At 32.6% G+C, this 21,646-nt stretch overlaps 2 protein-coding genes across 2 annotated transcripts; one reads left to right on the forward strand and one right to left on the reverse strand.

Moving 5' to 3' along the window:
- Positions 1–919: 919 nt before the first annotated feature.
- On the forward strand, positions 920–17,232 carry Smp_006730 (fasting-inducible integral membrane protein tm6p1-related; the record flags this gene model as incomplete). Its single annotated transcript, XM_018793749.1, has 8 exons — positions 920–1,002; positions 2,455–2,526; positions 4,951–5,018; positions 11,733–11,878; positions 13,753–13,924; positions 15,060–15,142; positions 16,141–16,257; positions 17,026–17,232. The coding sequence occupies 8 exons, from the start codon at positions 920–922 to the stop codon at positions 17,074–17,076; spliced, it is 792 nt and encodes a 263-aa protein (XP_018648230.1). The 3' UTR covers positions 17,077–17,232.
- Positions 17,233–18,658: 1,426 nt separating this feature from the next.
- Positions 18,659–19,414, reverse strand: Smp_125850 (hypothetical protein; the record flags this gene model as incomplete). The annotated part of the gene is made up of 1 exon (XM_018793750.1): positions 18,659–19,414. The coding sequence occupies one exon, from the start codon at positions 19,412–19,414 to the stop codon at positions 18,659–18,661; it is 756 nt and encodes a 251-aa protein (XP_018648231.1).
- Positions 19,415–21,646: the final 2,232 nt, after the last annotated feature.

Consider the following 21,646-nt stretch of genomic DNA (forward strand, 5'->3'; position numbering starts at 1 on the left):
CTATCGAATATATATATATATATGTATGGATTATAATCCAGATGGTTTTATTACACTTATTTTTTGTCATTAGTTTGCGCATAAATACATTCGTTATTACAAATAAGGATCTTATTCAGTGCTTCAGTGAGTACTGGCTTGATCGTTTTCAATATATTGTTAATAAAATGTCTGCTTTCAATTTTCTCCGAGAAGTCGGGTTCTTTTCAACTTGCCATTCCTTTCTTGAAGATGCGACTGCAAAATATAATTATGGAGATACTTTCTGTCTTTACTAAATGTTACGATGTAATCGGAAGCTGTTACTTATTGTTCCTGTTCTGCAAATCGTTTATTTATTCACATCTTTTTTATGTTAGCCGTGAACATCGATCCGATACACATATGCGTTGGCAAAATAAAAAATAGCATTTAACATATGTTATGGAATAGAACTTACCAGATTCATCCATAATTTACTCTTAGGCCTACTAAGGGACCTGCATCTGAGGATAGGAAAACCCCGTAAACTCATGTATATTTGTATTGGAATTATGGATAAAGCTCATAATGATATACAAAACGATAATCACTAAACACACGAACCACAGTCACTTTTTTAAAAATCGTAAAATGACTGTAGATCTGAGAATGTTAGTCCAAACTTTCATACTTATGCATTACATATGTCTTTTCGCGTTTCTGTTGCATGTATACTTTCCATACAGGGACACAGTATGTTCCATATCATAGTTTCTAAACAAACGAAAAATATACCTGTTAAGCTAAACCAAAGAAGTTTTGCCCCAAAACAAATTTGAATAGCAAATGATAAAAATTGACAGACTATAAGTATTGTTTTGTACAAAAGTGACATCATAAAATACAACATTACGATGTATTCCAGGTTATAAACAGATAATACACAGAAATCAGCGATATGTTTGTTGCATGTTCTCATATTGGTCTGCAGTGGGTTGCGCTTTTACTGGCTTTGATCATGAGTTTCACAGTTCTAACAACGTAAGTTCATCTCCTTGTTTATCATTTCAGATGTAAAACGAATACGTATTTAAGTCTTTTACAATTAATTTACATATCATTATTACTGTTGTTTTATTTGAAGCAACTTTATGAACATTCTACTGTTAGTTGATCGAAGGAATGAATTCCTAGTTAAATTTCCAGAATGTTTGAAACTATTTTACCTTTTTACGCCTAAACACGGCAAATCCACTCAGAAAGAAGGTATATTTCTTAATTCCTAAGTAACTCTTGACTAAAAGACGTACTATGTCTTAGAAACTAAGCGAGGATACTAAGAAGTAGCTAGAAAATTGACTGAGACTGTAACTGTTTGTAAAACGTAACTGAAATCTGGGTAATTCTTTTACTTAGTTAACTTCTAATGCATACGTGATGAAGAGTAGTTTCATTTGAATTGTAGAAACAGAACGAAAGTTTATCTTTTAAACAAATCCGAAAGTAATTAAGTCCAAAATACTTTTCTTGGCTGTTACTTAAATGGATCTAGAGTCGTGAATGCTCTTCACTGCTTCAAAATATTTGTCAACGTAGCATATTTTGAGAATTATATAAGTGTCACTGATTCTCTACCTTGTCAGTAACAGAATCAATCTTGTTGCTCATAGTATTTCCTAGTCCTGAAATGAATGTCATATTCAAATAAAGACTATCCAGTTTCTTTTCAGGCTTAGTGTCCAATCAATTTTTAGGATTAAATTCCAGTTGCTTTCTAATTAAAGGTTTGTAACAACAAATAAAATTAAACATCAAAATTTTTCCAACTTCAACTTCCCTGATAAACGTAACCCCTATTTTGTCATAATAGTATTAGGTAACGTTATTGAGGTAACATCGAAAAAATACGGAGATCCCCAGATTTATATGTTTAGAATATCTCAAATAGTTTACCTAAAGTTGGTAGCAAGAAAAATGTTTCTTTAAACTAAAAAATACCCTTTCTGCATTCTAAGAGTGGTCATAAATTATGTGAATGAATATTATAGGTCGATAAACATCTACTAAAATGTGATTTTTTGGATTACTCTATGAAGTAGTCCAGATATTCATTTGTGGGTTTATCACACAGTTAAACATTTACCATCGTTTGCTTCTTACCTTAATGAGATAAAAATATGACTTATTGATCTAATTCTGCACAGTTGTTGAGTCATTTCAGATGCGTGTACTTTTACATCCTTATTACTTTAAAACTCGAGTGCACGCTTGTCAAACGGGTACCTGGATGACTTCTTATAAGGCAATGTGATAGAGTGTTAAATTTAGTCCCGCAAGTTCACTGCTTGTTACTTAGTAACTTCACCTGAAAACGTATTCTGTTGACCAAATCAATCTTTCGTAAAAAATTAGCATTTTATAAGTGGTTTGCTTTCAAAACTGAAACCGATATTTTTATTATATAATAAAATCTTTTTGTTTACTTCAATGTAGATATCTCATTTCCATCTATAGAGGACATGTAAATGCAGAATTGCCATTTATCAGGCAAGTATATACATATTCGTTCTATTAAAGCATTACCACATCATATTTAATCTAGATTTTGTGTTAAATTAATAACCATCTGGAACTCTTTAGTTAGCCCACAAACAATGTACAGTACTGTGAGACGCTTATAACTCTCACAAAGTAGATGTAAACAAAATGCAGATATGCAGGTATAGAAACTTGTAGTTTTACATAAAATCCAGTCTTAGGCAAATAAGAGATAGTTGAAGCAAATTATTTGTAACGTTCGACGAGCTAACAACAATATTAATGTTCTTGACAGAGCTGTGGAATTTTATGAAATTGTGAATACCTGCTCCACCTTTAAGGAATGTTTAATAAGTTTAAAATGATACCGAATTTTAAATCTGATTAGCATTTTCCTTCAATCAAGAATATAGTTTGGTTGATGAGTAGAAGTTTTTGACTAGTTATTAGATTAAAGGTAGACCTCTTCTAATTTTTCCCTGGTCAAAAGTAATTTACTGATCTTCAGTAACTTATTGGACACTGATATATGGAGCATCATAAACTATTATTGTGAGTTGCATGGAAACACTGAGGGTATCCAGAGGAAATTTTTGTGAGGTTGGCAGTAAGTGATTGGAAACCCTAGGTTACGAAGTAAGAAATCATTCACAATAGCCCAAATACACTCATGATACAGGTTAGTTAGACAGTCTTAAACTAATGAGCCACATAAAATGTTAAATTAAACTTTTTTAATTGAAGCCATCATTTTTGTCAGGAAATTCAAACGTGTTTGTAGGTAAACAAACGACTCATTGTGGGACGGAAAAATGAATGGTTTTTAGCAGGGAGAGTTTTTGCTGAAATTTAATTTTTAGAAATGTACAACCTTTTGTATATAATATTTCACAATTATAGTGTATGAAAAAGACGATAGATCGAACACAGCAAAACAGATAATAAACTTGAAATAATGTAGTAACTTTACAATAGGTTGAAAAAAACTCGAGTATGTCATAGAAATAAGACAAAGAAAGATAATTACAAAACGAGTTGCGTTCCACAGTAAGATAAGCTGGGAATGTGAATTGTAGTCTACAAAAGGAATCAGAAACAAAAAGCAAGAGTTCGACTGTGTGATAAGGAGAGACAATGGTGTGTAAAGAACTCATAGGCTTTTGGTTGGTTCAATCTTAAGAGGAGTTTAACGAACTTCTTTTTCACACTTAGTTCGGGCTTTCTATTCGTTTATCGAGAGATTATGGACCACAATGAGAAGAAAACTAGTGAGTTTTACAGACTCGTTTTTGCTTTGTCGAATGCTACCAAAAAGGGTTCCGTTTTGACTTTAGAGCTATTATTGACTTGATGTTTTACTATAAGACTTTTAATTCAATTTCTGCCCTCTCTAATTACCCACCCAAGATAATATTCTTGTACGCTTTCAGGAAAACTAACCATCAAAATATCAAGATACTTGATTCACAAAAACAAGTAACTTAGCGAATAAATCCAAAAGCGTTCATATAGGAGAGATTTTTGCAAATATAAGTCAACCGTAGAACACGGTTCTCATAGTCTCTGTAAAATATTTTTCTTCAATGGTATTCGATATCCTACTCCCTAAAATATTAGCATCTGTTTTGTCTTTGGCGTGGGCATTTAAGTAGATCATCTTTTTCGAATCGAAGGTAGACGATTCTCATGAATTTTTGGACTTCATCTTTTTACTAGTGAATTTTACTAGTGAAGCTTGATGTAAGCTTATCTTCGATCAGTATTTTCTAAGAAAATTTATTATTTCTCCCTTAACAAAGGGACGAAACGTCGTATGTATTTATTACTAATTGTAAAAGATAACGATCTATTGGACAATACTGTGGTTATCATTATTTATTAACTTAATGGATAACACACTGATATTTGTATCGATGGACTCTACGTCTAATCCTTGATTTGAACATCGGTTCTATTTGACTTGGCCTTAGGAAATGTTTCTGACTAGTTCATAAATATAATTTGTAAATAACATACTTCAAATGGTACACCATAATGTGAATGAGTGTAATGAAGTGGAATCTCAGGGTTTAGTCTAAACTTCGACCCTTTATTTTTATCTTTTTTAAACGTATTGATTACTCCTCACTAAGTTTCAGTTACAAATTCACGAATTGCCAAAACCGCTAAAAACTATTTTTATAAATTTCAAGAGTCAAAACATATATATTTCATCAGAAAGTTTATCTTATATGTGTGATGCTAGTGTATTCCATGTACTTTTCCAGTTAAATAGCTTTATTTCTTTTATTTTAAATAAGAATATGATATTGGCTTAGCTTATGTGTAAACGAATTCAGGCATTAGTACATGCTCATGCCTCAATCTGTAGTTTGACATCTCTAGTCTATGGTTCTCCTTGTTTACGTTACCCAGAAACTCATTTTAAATATATTTAATACTCTTTTTCAGCTCTACAGGTGCCTATCCACCAGAAAGTTGTATATTTGGTGAGGGATTAAACATAGCTGCTTTTATCAGTAAGTCTAAGTTTCATAATACTATCAAAAATGCTATATTCAGTAGAAGAAATTATCGCAAATTTAATCAAGGAAATTTAAACAAGTTGAAAAGAATAATAATATTAGAAATAATGATTGGTTTGGAAATAAAACCGAAACTAATGGTCAATTAGTTTGTACTTTATCTACTATGCGACAGAAATTCGCAAGAGAATTTTGTTTAATACCTTTTCTGTCAATATTGTATACTTTCGTTCTGCTTATTGTACGGTAAATAAGGCGGAAGACAGGTCATCTTTAACCATTTATACTGTACTTCATAAAAGCGTGAAAATTAACTTTGAAGTCTTGACCTAATCCATTAACATGAACAGACAAATTCTTCCTAGACTAGCTATTTGGTATTTGAATACCACCTTGGTGGAATTTACCCAAGACTTAAGAAAAGCTGTTAAACACAGCTTAGTGTTTGAGTACAATCTCAGTGCATTTGACTATGAATCCTATTTATCTATGCTGGTAATAGCCACCCATAGTCATCTAAAAAATGGAATCATTATTTAATTTAAGTGATCAAGTGATTGAAAGTAAACTATCAGATTATTGGACTTAGATTTATTAATTTTGTGAGTCCATCTAGTCTATTTAATATTTTAGTATTTAATATTTCTATATTTATTTTAAATGAAATATCAACACCATTATTTATTGATTGGTGCTGAGTGCTATATGGGTGGAATACATCTTTATTATTATTATTATTGTCACAGTCATACTGAAAAAGCGAAATGTTTTCCTCACTTTATGTTATGCAGTTTTACGAATGTATACTTCTCTTATATTCATCTCTACGTGAAATTCCATGTTTTTTATCTGTATGTTAAGGGGATTACACAAGTTAAAAGTGCTTCGGAGGTTAACAAAACTTTTAAATCCATCACTTTGCAATATCTTTTAACTAAACGAAAACAGAATCGGAAAGTTATCAATTTGCAAGAAATTTAGCTCGTTTCTTCGAGTACTGGAGTAAATATTCTAGAAATGTCTTGTAGAATAAAACTTTTCCGAATTCAATATACCATTTTTACAATTGGCGGTGTATATTCCTATACCTTAATGAAATTTTTTGAAACATATTCAGCTTAAGTTAAGATGGTACACAAAGTCTAATTGCTTTTACTTACAGTTTACTTATCACCCCTTGATATTTTGATGGAACAATTGTGATGCAATTAAATAACTGTAGTATTAGATTTATTTAAAGCACTCCGTTCAGCTGGTTGTTCATCTCATTATTATCAGTCAGAAAACAAATTATGATGTTCATTATTATTCGTAAGGCTTTGTGCTTGAAAGTGGTTTAATTTTAGTTATGATAAATAACGTGTTATATCCGTTGAAAATTGTAAGCCACTAATGTTAAAAAGAAACAGGTACCGATATTGAGTCTATCTGATATAAATAATCCACCTATAAGTTCAGCTGGCATTAGGAGCCCCATTCAGACAGCTTGCATCCCAGTAAAGTCTGATAAATTTTAGTTCTAATACCATCAACCCAAAAAACCTAACTAAAGGCTTTTTTAAAAATTGTTGTATTCCGGCATAATGGTTTCGTACATACTCATTGATTAATTATTCGCTCAAAATAGTTTAAGTACGTATTAAACAATGACAGAGTTCACATTATAAAGTGAATAACTTCCGTTCGTTAGAATAGATTTTTATGGCTAGTTTTTTAGATATATTTTCCACCAAACTGATTATTGGTGTTTCAGTTAGGTGAATGCATTTTAATGAAACTGAAGTAATATGATCGTGCACCTCTTCATCTGGAAAAAAGCTTGTTGAACACAAACCTCAAATTACTTACTTGCTCAAAATAAGAAATCCAACTGACAGTTCTATCCATTATTGTTATTACAAATGACAGTTCAATTAGAATACCCTATCTTGATGAATAAAGTCCTTCGCCGTTGTTGGACGAAATATGGCTTTCTTTTAGTTTACTAGAATGCGATAATTTATCAAATTCTGGGTTTTTTAAATTATGGATTAAGTTACAGCCTTTACAATTGAAACACATTCTGAATTGTGTGGGATGTACTAGCCAATAAACACATAGGGTGTGATTATAATCTATGGACGACCTTTGAGGGACGTTAAAGTGAACTTGAGAATGTCCACCTACTTGCGAGGGCTAAATGTGAGTTATAAGCCTGTGTGAAGACTGAGGATTATGATTTACAGTTAATGGTTAGGGTTAGGATTGAGATTTAAAGTTTTCACGAACTGACATCAGCTACAATCTCAAAACGCCATTTAACCAAATGGATGGATGAATTCCGCTCCAAAATCCAAGACCTGTTATCCTAAACCTGATTGGTTCGTTCATAAATTATAGTCTCGCCACACATGAATATTTAAATAAAGCGAAAAGAACAAGATTTGCAGAATAACATAGATTCATGATATTTCAAGACTTCTCATCAGCTACATACGTTCTAATTTACATTAGTAATATTGTTTTACAAACCTTTATACACCGTAATCAATGAAGTTTAATTCAATACGACATACGAAGTAAGAAAAGGAAGAAACATATTAGGTCGAAGAGTTAAGGCTGATTAGTATTTATATTTAGATTGATATCATTAATGGATCTATGTTAGACCACCATTGAAAACCTGGAAGCACTGGGCGGCTGTTTCATCTTATAATGGGACTTCTCAACAGCGTTCATCCACTATCCCGCACTTTGTACTTGAATCCAGTACCTTCGGTCTGACACGCAAACGCATAACCTCTAGACCACTGAGCCGGCACCCAACGGTGTTAACGCCCACTGCTGAGGAGTCCCACACTAGGACAAAACGGCCATCCAGTGCTCCCAGGTTTTCAATAATGATATAACACCGATCCATTCATGATATCACCCTTAACTCAACAATCCCCACAACCCTATGCAGATAGTATTTATATGTTGAAGATGAAGTCATGTAAAGATAGGGTTGAAGTTATGAATCATAATAATGAAGAGACAATGACTAGAAACAAATAATCGAACAAAATAACGTGAATTCATCTTATTTCGTATGACTCTCATCACCTGGTTATAACTTATGATATTTAAAAAAAATTAAAAATCACTGTAAAGTTTACATGCTTATTACAGTAAAAATAGATACATATCATCATGGTGGAGTAATAAGAGTAAAGACATAATACATGAGAAGGGATTCTGGATTATCAGACATACTGATAAGAAATTATAGAGATAAATGAATTACTTGATTATATAATGAAGTAGTTGAACAAAAATTAACAGCATTTTGGAATATCATGTGTTGGGATCAGTTAGCTAAAAATGAAATTATGAACTTAATGCTAGTGATGCAACTAAAATAAGATAGCGAGAAAAAATCCAAGAATGATGTAATGAACTGATGATAAAATCGTCATGGTGAGGAAATATTTGCAATTTCTTCCTTTTGTATACACAAATCTGGCTTGAGTCGTTTGATGACTATAACTTCAAAGAGTTTGATAAAAATGGAATCTGGCTGTCGATTGATAATGCTGATTGATTTCAGTCTAGGAACTTGATACCCTGTGTCACAGAGATATTTAGCAATGGCAGTGCTAAAAGTCTTTAATCCAATTGACCAGACACTTTTTGGTATATGTTCTTGGAATCGAACATAGGCCCTTCTTGCTGTTCTACAAATGTGACTGTTTTGTCGAGTACATGTAAATTTGCATACGCAGTTGCCAGTAACATGAAAGAGATAACTATGGATCTTCGATTAGAGTAAAGAACATAATGTTTTATACAGGATAGGTTCTGGTCAATGTCGTTTTTAATCTGCTGCTCATTGTCGTTAAAACCTCGTCCTTTTTGAATTCAAGTTGAATGAAATTAGGTTTCTTTTCTCCTTCGGTTTTTTGGAGCGTTTTTACTTTTCCCAGATTACTCAGTAAATTCCTTTGGATGCCCACTGCTTTTTAGGCTTCTTTTAACGTTCAATAATTTTGCTCCCATTGTATCGAAAGTACATATCCTTTCCTTCCTGTGAAACAGTGTTCTAATAAGTACCCTTTCGTAACTAGTCGGACAAAAGCTGTTAAACTTCATATAAACATCAGTCCGCGTATCATTTCGACAGACTGAACGTTCAACTCTAATGTCCTCTTTCCGTTGCACTGCAATGTTGAAAAAGTGGAACTGATTATCCTTTTCGTATTCCATGGTAAACTGAATATTTTTATCAGCGTCGCATATGAGGTTTAGCAGTGTTTTGTCTGCTGCTGATCGTTACATACAATAAAAGTATCGTCAAAATACCTCTCATAATATACCAGTTCATTAATCGCTTCTTTAAGTTTGGTCTTTCCAAAGTTAGTCTTGAGCAAATCTACTAGGACAGTACTAAGTGAGCTTCCCATTTCTATACCACTTTGATGGTGTGTGTGATGTCATCAAATTGAAACTGGGCGTCTTTCGTTCACATAATTATCAGTCGTTTGAGTTCTGGTACTGGTAAGGATAGAATATTATATTGTTCGCAAATTATGTCCATGGTTATGAGAAGTGGAACTTCGGTAAGGAGAGATGTCATATCAAAGGAAATTATCGACCTACCAGCGATATTTATATGGTTATGACTATCAGCAAATTGAAAAGAGACTCTTTGTGTGGCTACGTGGTGACGAACTGGTATTAACTTTTCCTCTGGATGGCGTGCAACTTTGTGGTGAGATGAATTTACCATTGACAAAATAGACTTAAGCGGGATATCCTGTTTATCAATCTTTGGCAGGGCATACGTATGCGGTGAACGCTATTAATAATTTTCTTCTACAATAGCTGCCTGAGTATACTCATGATTCGTCTTTCGGTTGAGCCAATTAAGTCTGTTGCATTTACCTGCCCAATTTTTCGTTCTTGCTCTCTTCAAGATAATAAAGGGGACTAAATATATGAGACTAGAAAAGACTGTCGATAAATTAGTGATAATCATGCACCTATCTGACATAAAATCCAAGTTAATGTCACAGGTGTATGTTAGTGTAATTTGTTTTATTTTAAGTTAATAAGTGCAAAAAAGAGAGGATGTAGCTATCAAACGTTGATGACAACGAGAAGGTTACCAACCACAAATTTGTTCTGTGTAAAGAGGTCAGGTTGAAAGCGCTTGAAGATAATAGCCTCTAAAAAGCGGAATAGAAGCTATGTTTACTGTTTTTTTCTAATTAGTTGAACGCTTTTGTTATTATCCGCGTCGCGTGTGCTACCGATCAAATGTCTGGTGATCGCACTTATGAATACCTTAATTTCTTTCAAGCAGAGCTTTCAGCGAATATGTTTGGGAAACCTTGTAGATCCCTTATTTCAGCCCTCCTATGTCCGTGCTTCCACAAGTACATGTGGATTCGTAAATACTTTTATGGATGACCTCAGAAGAGTATTAATCCACTTTTGATTAGTTTTAGAAACGTTTAGTGTTTAACACCGAAAATAGATAGGCTGCAGGAAATATTCTTTTCAGCATTACTTTATGTCTTTCGTCTATCCTTCATGGACTCTCCTCACCTTTAAATTCAAGATGGATGAAAACCAGGTTTATTTTAAAAGCAGTATAGGATTGTAGAGATTGTTGAGTTTTTAATTGAGATCAAGAACTGATCAATGTTAGACCATCATTGAAAACCTGGAAGCACTGGATGGCAGTTTCATCCTAGTATTCATTGATAGAAGAATTAATTTTATTCATTTGTTGTGTAATGATCATCAATACAAGTTATACAATAACTTAGTGTTGTTTATATTTCAATACAGTGAAATTTATAAACGTTTCATGCTAAAATTATTATTGTTGTTTTGAATCATAAACTAATTAGTTTATTTGATTGATGAGAACTAATAGAATTCTATGAAACATAATATTATACTTTATTCAATGAAAATGTTTTTTTTGACTGAAAACTTCAATACATAAGTAGTAATGTAGTGCATACATTGTTATGCATGATTCTTGCATGTATATGTTCATACAGCAAATGTGTACACCACTCTTCTTTTTTTAGAATGAATTTTCTTTCTACCTTTTAGTTTAACTAATTGGTAATTCTTTTGTTTATTGACAAACCTTTTCTTTTATAGTAAAAACTCAATGACAATATCGATCCTCATTTAATGCATAAATACTTGTTAAAACATTAATTTTCATCATATGATGAGTGACGTGTTTTATAAAGTAAAATTATGAAGCCAACTGACAAGTCACAATGATATGATACGTAAAACAAAAATTTGGGACTCAGCTGCATTCCATTAAAAATAAACTTTCTCTTATTTTGGTTGAAATCCTTCTGTCTTACTTTGTTGTTGACTGTACAGGATAAACATTCACATAATAAATCTCATTTGCAATTTTTTAAAGATACAAAGTATTCAGTATTCTTATAAAGTCACTTAAAAACAAGTTTTTTTAGTCTGATATAATTAGTGAAATTTTTATCCGGTGTATTTAAATAATCATGGTACAATGATTAGATGCTTCAAAATGCCTAATTATTGTTTTTTTAGTGTTAAGTATATCTGAGGTATTATTCAAATTTGACTGATGAATACAGAAACCTAGTTAACTTTCTAAGTCATCGATATTTTAATATGAAAAACAAATGTTCACATTTATTTTCACTATTCTATTTGTTTTTCTCACTACTATAGGTTTGATATGCTCCTTTTGCTGGTATTTAATTGCCCTAGAGAGAACGAAATTTATGGGCACACACCAACCAAATTGTCTTCTTAAATTTATGCTTGTATTGTCTCTAATTGCTTCAATCGGTTTAACATTGGTTGGGAATTTTCAAGTAAGTTTACATAAATGAATTTATCTGAAATACATGCATCTGTAATAAATATAAAGAGCTATATATGTATATATATATACAATTTCCATGAATGGCTACAGTTTGTTTATCAAATTTTATTGAACAAACTTTGAAGTACGGAGAAAATTCCTGAATCCAAATCTCGTTGTGAAATTCGTTAACTTTCAGATGATCAGCGAAATAATTCCTATAAAATTATTCTTGAAGCATATAAACATTTGCCTATTTGGTTTTTTGTACTATTAAAACAGATTATGCTGTTCTGTCAACAAAAAAGTCTACATACACTGGTTTTTATCATTATCCTAATTCCTGTTAAGCCTTCGGACAACTGAAATATCAAATTTATTAACCTAAAAGTCTTTTGTGACACTTTCTTTATTCTTTGTTTAGCATAATTTGAAGAAAGACAATTATGATCATTATCTGAAGTGGCTAATTTGTAACTGTACAACCATGTAAAACAAAATGAACATCAACAACTTTCAAAGAAAAATCGCAAATCACTGAACGTGTAAAATCGAACAACAAAACGTAAATCGCATACCATTATTGAAGATACTAATCAGTGTTATTTACAATTTACATCTCTGAATGTCCTTAGGTAGATAACTACTGAAATTACCGAACATCTGTCTCGTTCTAGTATGGGAATCAGTAGTGCGCATGCAGCTAACAAATGGGGGTGGAATCCAGGACTTACATGTTGTTTTAGGGGTTTGGTGAACAAAGCTCCGTCAAATTAATTACCCTTCCTCCCTTTGTTTGTAATAAGAATGTTCCTACTTTTTTATATGCTAATGATAAGATAAATTACGCAGTCAAAATTATTCTTTTAATAATCTATTAAGTGCATTTCTTTTAGCAATGATTAAAGTTGTGATAGTCATTATATGATTTGTGATATTTTTGCAATGACTTCTGCTCTGTTAGTTAACAGATGACAAAATCGCCTGTCCGAATACCCATTTATATAACCTTGTTCTTGTGTCGAACCAATTGTAGAGAACGAGAACACAAGTGGGGACAACCGAACGTCTTAATAAAATCTGCGAAATGTTCACTGATTGTCTCAGACTTCGTTGTTCCTGCACTCCTAAACCAATTGCTTTCTATTTCCGTTCTTTCTTCCGCGATCTTCTTGAGCTTCCGCTGCCAGACATTCTATTACTGAGTAGCGTTATATACTGCTTATGTTGACATAAGTAGCACACACCACACAATGACACGTGAAACAGCACTAGAAGCTTTGGGTCAACTCTTAATCCTTATTTATCCTCGCCTAGCCCTGCCTGTTGAGTCCAGAATGTAATCTCAGCCTCTACTGTATAAATAGTGTATTTCAGAAATACGTGGTTTATATACTAACAGACCAGACCACATCACACCATAAAACAGAAAATAACAATTATACCAAACCAGTCCAGAAGGTGGATGTGAGTGTGAGAAACTGTAACTAACGAATTAGGAATAAGTTAAGAATGGTAAATCGTATAACAGCATCAAAGAGGTCAAATGAAATCTTATGATTATATATATATGTAATTATAGCCTTGGTTGGGACTTATGCATTCTGTGCAGATTACCTTTGTATACCCATTATGGCACAGGTGTATGCAGAATAAGTAAACTTTAAGTAGAATTGGAATTCAGAACACGTGGAATGATCGACGCCCTTAGAAACGAAGTTCAAATTCATTCTCCTTGTACAAATGAGAGGCTTTCTGAACTTAGTAGGTTACTGGATAACGCGTTGGCGTTTGAAGCAATTTTCATTTTTCATATATATTCACCTTATATTCTAATTATGTATTTACATTTATTCATATCATTTTATTTTTTTGTGTTTTCAGCAAGTTAACGTTGAATTAGTACATGATATTGGTGCTGGGATGGCTTTTTTCGGCACAACGCTTTATATCACTTTATGTGCTTTAGTTAGCAAACGATACCTTGGAACACATTGGTGTATATGGGCTTTTAGACTTGTCTTAGGGATTATGGCAGCAATAACATCAAGTTTGTGTAAGTCACAAAAAACACAGAGAAAACCGGTAAAATGTCATAAAGAAAGTAAAGCTATCACTTTTTGACATAAAAATAGTTTTTCAGTCTTACCGGTTATATTACCAAAATATATTCCTTTGGATACAAGATTCTCTTTTTCCGTGACCACAAACATAGACGTATATGGTTAGTTACAATCAGTGACCTTTGACTAGACATTCCTTAGCAACATTTATCGCTTTCATTTTTACATCTGGTGGTTACTGATTTTATTATTCAGTTGTCTTGTTAATGTCTGCTTCACTGAGTGCGGCCCTACTGTTGTACCGGAAAATAAATCACTGCCTAATCGATCGATATATTTGATGCAATATTGCAAGACGATGACCGTTTGCTTTTGTAGTGATACGAATCCTACAGTGAGTTGGAGTCCTATAGAATAATGTTTCTCTCCAAGACTTATTTTGTTAAATAAACACTTATATTTGTATAAAAAGGTGAAATGAAATATGTATATGATTAGGATACTGTAGGAATAATATGATTATAAGTAATTTGATAGTTAAAAAATTTGATTCTAGAATCTCAGACAGACATAACCTCTAAAAAACTATGGCTAAATAATAATTCTAACCTTATACTTTGTTCAAAACTATCAAAAGTAGGATAGCATGAATTCGGATTATAGGTATACAGACGTTTGCAAGTTAGTTAAAGTTCGTGGAAGGAAAACCGAGTTTACTAAACAGTCATTTAGTTTACTTTATTTCATTCATAGTATTAGATTATTAGTGAACTTTTGATGGTATTAGGTCGGTTAGAATTTTGAATTTCAGAAAATAAAATAATCATCATCTTATGAAGTGAGAGATGCCTTGGATGGAAACACACTGAACATCTATTGTATCTTATTTTTAAACTCCTTAAAACTCCTCACCAACAATCGTACAAAGATTTTAACCTAGGAGCTTCAAATCTCACGGCAAGTACGGCACTATCGAGCATTAGTGTCGTAATTTAATTGTCATTATTTTCATTTCAGTCAATAAGTTTAATAGCACGATTTTCCTCCAACGTCACCCACTAGTAAACCATTTCATTTACTTTGTACTACTGATTAATTACTCGATTACTTTGAAATTTTTGGTTTTAGTTTCAGTCTGTCATACAATTTCCAGAATAAATTTCAACGGTACACAAGAAGAATCTTTGACTTATCGGCATCCTGGTCAAGGTGTAAGTGTCTTTCTTTAGTTTTATGATGCAATACAATCCTCAATATTCATATGTTTAAATTTCTTGAAGATATTTGCAAAGCATAATGATCACAAGTTAGGGAGAACCATAAGTCTTTGTTTTCTTCACTAATGGTAGGCTTCCTATTTCTTGGTGAAACTTATTGATCTGTTCATGATATCCTTCTACACCTTAGCGGTTGTAGATTTTAACTTTAAATTCTATATAACAATGACTGTTCGATGCCTCTTCGTGGTGAGTGACTCTCTCATTGACTTCAGTTCACAATGAAAATTATCCCTTAAATGTGTGTCACTATCTGCAAAGGTAATTCGTTTAACATCTGTTCAATAAATAATTTAGCTGTGTTCATCCGTATCACTATTCAGCAACGCGTTTATCATTAATAATACGCGTTTATGGCAGAAGTGTGAAATTGTTTGTTCCCGATTTATCAATCAGTTTGATTCAGTTCTCATCACACTTTAAACTTAATTCAAGTGAAGCAAAATGTATCATAATAACATAAACATTCTATTTCTGGTTGACTTTTCAAAGTTTCTGCAAGAAATCATGGCATTCATGAGATGAATAAAATCATCAATAGCTTGTCTATATTAGGTTATAATGAGTAAAATGCAATATTAGTTTATGATTGTATGTTTAATTGCCTGGCTCCATTAATGCTTAAATTTCTAAGTTTTACTTAAATAATTGTATAGTATTTCGACTTTTGTAAAACATGTTGTTTCTTATCGAAATGTTGTGGCTGATTTCTATTATCTACTTTAAGGAACTTAGTTACGGTTTGCTTGTTTGATAATTCATATACAATTTACTTGATATCAACAAAACATCTTAGAATCTCATGGTTGTTTTTATCCAAATATTTTATATAGAATATGATAAGGTTCAAATAACCAGATAATTATATGAAAACGTAGAACTCAAATATTACATGAAAATAACATTTGATGCCTAAATGATTTTACTTTCAGGGATTTTCATTTTATCTATGCAGTACAAGTTTTGAGTGGGCTGCAGGATTTATCATCATAGTGTTTTTTACCACATGGGCTTACGAATTCAGATCATATGCTTTTCAGTTACCACAGGTAAATTTTGATGTTATTAGAATCCTATTCTTTACCACTGTTCTTTTAACATAATGCCAAAAATGCATGTTAAACGAACGCTGACTTATGGTTATTATTTTTAACACCTGAATCTAACAAATAGTCTTCAGGTTTCTAGAATATGGTCGACCATGTCAATGAGAGAAGGTCCGTTTTACTGTTGTTTGTATGAATAATCCACATGAAAATTTATTCCGGTAACAATCATAAAATTTCCAAACTTTCATCTTATTTTAGTTGTATTGCCATAAAACGACCTCACTAAAAACTGAGTTCGTCAGAATTAGTGGTTTCTGAGGTACGAATTAGTTATCTTTTCGTATCCTTTAAACATAAATGAGGATCTTCATTTGATCTATGATTCATTCACATGTCTTTCAAGACACGTTATATGACCTGTAAATGAATAACAATTTAAGTAGGTCAACGAACTACCCAACTAAATAAAAAAGATTTTTGTGATCAAGTTCATGGCTAAACAAAAATTCTCATCCTCTTCTCGATCTCAGCTTGCCAAGTTTCATAAATATTGATATGAAAATTTTTACTATATATTTTCGTTATCTAGTTTAAATGTATGTAAATGTATTTGAGATGCTACTGTGTTAAAAAAAATTTTGATAGATAGATATACTTTGTAATAAGCTTTTCATCATATAATCTCAATTACTGAGTTTGTCAAAATGATATCAAATTATTTAACAAATCTTATCTGTAAACCTGTCTTTTATGCTCGTCTTTTTTCAGGTTGTTAAAAAACACCCATTTGAATCCGATATCTATAGCCTCAAAAGCTGAAGACAGCTGCTGGTTACTTTAAAAGCTTTCTCCCTCAACTTCAAATAATCAAATAATTGAAACTTCTAACCCCTACGTTATCACTATATAAATCCATAATTACTTTAATATATTATTATTGATTATTCACCAATAAAACCACATTTTACATCATTATGGAGGAAATAATTGAGTTCAGTTAGTGTACCTGGTTTTGCGTTCTCTGAGTAATAATTTTTTTTAGATTTTTACCAAATAATTTATTCACAGTAACGTTATGACTACAACCGACAATTTAAATGCCCTTTTTACAAAGTAAAATTCACAGTAAGGATGGATTTTCGAATCTAAAAATCGATTTCTATTATTCAGCATTTAGTGTTCATATATTTGGAAAGTAAAATTAGTATTTGATTTTAGATGAATAATGCCTCATCTTTGTACCACATAACGAAAATTTGGCACGGTGATTTATGCCAACGTACATATACCCTAGGATCTATGTTCTTTATGATCGACTGGCAATGAAACTTAATTTTTTCCTATTTTGCCTTTTGATTACTTACTTACGCCTGCTACTCCCAATGGAGCATAGGCCGCCGACCAGCATTCCCCAACCCCAGCCTTTTGATAAGTTCATGTGATGGTTTGCAAATATAATAAGACTGTAACTAAGGCTACATACTTCACCGTAATAGCGGATAAAACGTTTACGATATAGAATCACATGGAAATGATTGATAAGAAGACTGGAATCCCACCAAATTTCGTTTCATTCAGATAAAAATATTGATTATTTTGATATTCACGGACAATACCAACATCTATAGTTTGCGGAAAACTATCCTTTGGAGAACACTTTATTTTTATAGAGTTTTGCTTTCTGAGCTGAGTGGTTTAGTCGTAAAACTTTCATCGTCCTTCTAAACAATATTACCAGAACAAATTTCACATCGAAGTTACCTATCCCAATTTCGTCACAAATGACCTGGAGCCTATTTTTTCGACCTTGATTTTGTTAGAACGATAAAAGTCTCACAAACACACTACTTGCTCAAAGAAAGGAATCACTAAAAATGGGTTTTTACAAATAAACTTTCAGTATTTAGACATCTTCATATTTGAAAACACAAAAATCTTCCACTTGGGCTGTATATCATTATTCTTTCAAAATCTTGTTATTTATTGCACCATTATAAGTTACATACAAAACTTTTAACTTGTTTTAATAAACTACTAAAAATACTGACTGTATTATAAGTATTCTTAAGATGGTTAGTTATATTAAAGTCAGAAGATTAGATGAAAATTTTTCTCTATGCTGTAGAAAACATTTCTGAAAAAATGATGACGTAACTTTTTGTTAAGAAAAAAAACGAAATACATGGAGAAGGGTCTTTTTCCTGTCATCATTCCATCAGTCAACAAATTTTGTTCCTCACACTTACTGATAAGCAACAGATACTACTTGAGAAAAACAAATCATTCATGAGTGATCTAAATATTATCTTTATAAAAATGTGAATTTATTTTATTTCACTACTAAATATTTAACGAAGTTAACTAATCAAATGAACATTATGTACTCTAGTATTATTGTCTGTTAAAACTTTTCAATAAGCCTGATAATTTTATTTTTTAAAACAAATATAGTCAACATCAATCCAGTAAGTTGAACCATTGGAAACCTTTCTGCTTGATTAGTGGATAGTTGTTGTGATTCAAGCCATCTGTCTAAAATCTGTACCCACCGAAAAGCTTGTATTCTGTCGAAAATTTGATCATCATCATCAAAAGATTTTAAAAGATTTATGGAGAGCCATATTATATGGGCACACCTGCTAGCTTGAAGAAACAGTGTTTTTCCATGATTTGAAACTAATGTCTGAAATTTTTCACAGAGCATTTCTAATACATCATCTATAAACTCAGTGGTAAATTGGACAATACTAGTACGATACAGTGTGTTTAGATGCGCTTTGAACGAACTGGAAAGGATTAAATTTAATTCAAGTATTGTTGAATCCCAAAGATTACTGTCTGAGTCTGATAACACATCCTTGGAAATAAAAAATCTTCTTAAAAGATCAAGACATTGAATTAGACTCTCCGGGTTTTCGTTTAACAGCTCCATTGTTTTGTTAATCCATAAACGAAATGTAAATTCTGCATCTTGTTTCATACTAATGAAGGTATTCAGTTTCCTTGAAGGAACCAATCCTTCCGCACAATTTTCTTTAAAAGCATGAAAAAGGATATTGTAGGATGAGGATAAAATTTCTTGTAAATAATATTTCAATTGATTAACTGTTTGATTTGTAGAAAGTACCACTGTGTTCTGCAGATTGAATTTAGTCATCTTTAGCTGACTTGAATTAAAAGCTGTATAGGTGCTGAGGTCTGCACAAAAAACAAAATAAAAGTGTACAATTAGAAAACTAAAATATCACCTGTTGTTTTAGTTCTCACTTTGAAGCTGACTTCGCAATTTGAATTATGATCATTTTGCTGCTTTTCATTTAGGAAATAATAATTAATAAGTGCTTCTTTTTCCTCCTCCCTTCTCATGTACTGATTCTGAAGGAATCTGACGAAATCATAGCTTGAAATACTCGATGGTGTCTGTCTGACAAGATAAACTGCCACTGACACTTTTGCAACCACTAGTGAAATATTTGCCAAAAATTCGCTATACATTTCGTTGTTTTGCGAACTCTTCATCTGCAACGCTAAATTTTGCGTAAAATAATAAATTAATAGACGATCACCACCATTATTTTGGAACTTATCCAATTACGTAGGTTATTTTCGTTAAAAAAAACAGCATTTTAAGTTATTAATTTCAATGTTTTATGCGTTTGTACTTTTCACTGTATTTTACAGTTTTTATTCTAAGATTTGGACCTAAATCGACGGACATTACGATAGCCGTTATGCTTCGACTGGGATGTATTTGAAGTGGGATTTTATTTTAGCCATCCTTAGTAATACCTATGTGGTAACAAAATTTGCACTTCCAGACACTACGTCAGTATCAATTAATCATGCATAACCACTTCCACCCGAATACAACCACCCTCGAAGGATATCAGAGGTAAACCTTTCTATAATAAGGTGTGTACAGTATTCTTTAAAACCAGTCAGCAACAACATAGAACTTCGTACGTACGTACGCGCATCAGTTCAAGTTGACATACCACATTAGCACAGAAATGCAGTTGTCGATTCAAATCCCATAGTGGTAGAAGTAGTAAGAGTATAATCAGTAATCCGAAAGATTAGAGTTTGAAGATGTTATTCAAGGAGTATAATCCAGTGAAATAAATTTGGAAAGAGAAGAAAGATAGAGACATGAAGAATTCAGAAGATTAGAATTCGGTAGGACACTAAAAAGGATGCACCTTCGCCATTACAAACGGTTTTGAGCCATATCATTCAAGGTCTCTAACCATTGATTGCTATCATCTCACGAATCCCAACCATGTAGTCTAAACCTACCAACATGGTTCAGTCCACTTGTCAGTGACTTCATGGATTTGTGCCACGCTTTGGTCTGGCTGCCCCTAGCTTTCTTCCAACCTACTCCTATACCATAAAACATTGCACGTCGGGGCAGTCGGTGGTTGGGCATACGTAACACGTGTCCGAGCCATCTTAACTGACGAAGTTTCACTACTTCACCAATCGACTTGCCATCCTTACCTAATACCCTTTTCCTAACAACCGCATTACTTACCCGGTGGACCCAGTGTATACGAGCAATGCTTCGAAGACACCTTTGATCGAGATCTAGTAGCCTACGACTATCCTCTACTCTTATCGCCCATGTTTCACTGTCATAAAGTAGGACGGGACGAAATGTTGTGCAGTAAATCCGTCCTTTGTTTGGTAGACAGATATCCCGCCTACTCCATAAATGACGCAAGTTGGCAAAAGCTAGACGAGCCTTCTGTATCCGTGCTGTGATTTCGTCACACACCAGACCACAATGGTTAATGAGACTCCCAAGCTAAGTGAAGCGGTTGACAGGCTCAACTACACTCCTTTTCATTAGTTCAGGTGTAGTAGTCGTACAAGTTTAATCTGTATTCTTGAAAGATCGTGAATGATATTTTATAAGGTCTGATACTATTATTATATTTTCTAAAATCTTGCTATTTCGAACCTTTCTGATGAGAGCTGTCAACCGATAGATCCGAAATACAGACCATATTTGATCATAGTGAAAATTACTCAACAGAAACTAATGACCTCGTAAACATTGCTATGTTCATATAGAAGGCATTCTAGACTTAACATTCCTAGTAGACTCAACAAGTCAGTGATACCCACTTCAAACGATAACAGGTGATGCCTTTTAAAATGTGCGGTGTTACAGGTTTGAAGGCAATATCCAATTTCATATCATAATGAACAAGAAGATGAATGGTGAGTGTACGACAAGGGAGTTATAGCGTCTCAGCAAATCTAACAATAATGGCTGGAATTGCCGTCGGAGTAAATCCCATGACGAAGTTTGAATAAAGAGGCGTAACATTGAATAACTAACACAAAACTCGTGATTCAAATATTCGTATTCGACCAGATTGGT

The sequence above is a fragment of the Schistosoma mansoni genome, chromosome 1 (genome assembly GCF_000237925.1).
Source record: "Schistosoma mansoni strain Puerto Rico chromosome 1, complete genome".
NCBI classification, from domain to species: domain Eukaryota; kingdom Metazoa; phylum Platyhelminthes; class Trematoda; order Strigeidida; family Schistosomatidae; genus Schistosoma; species Schistosoma mansoni.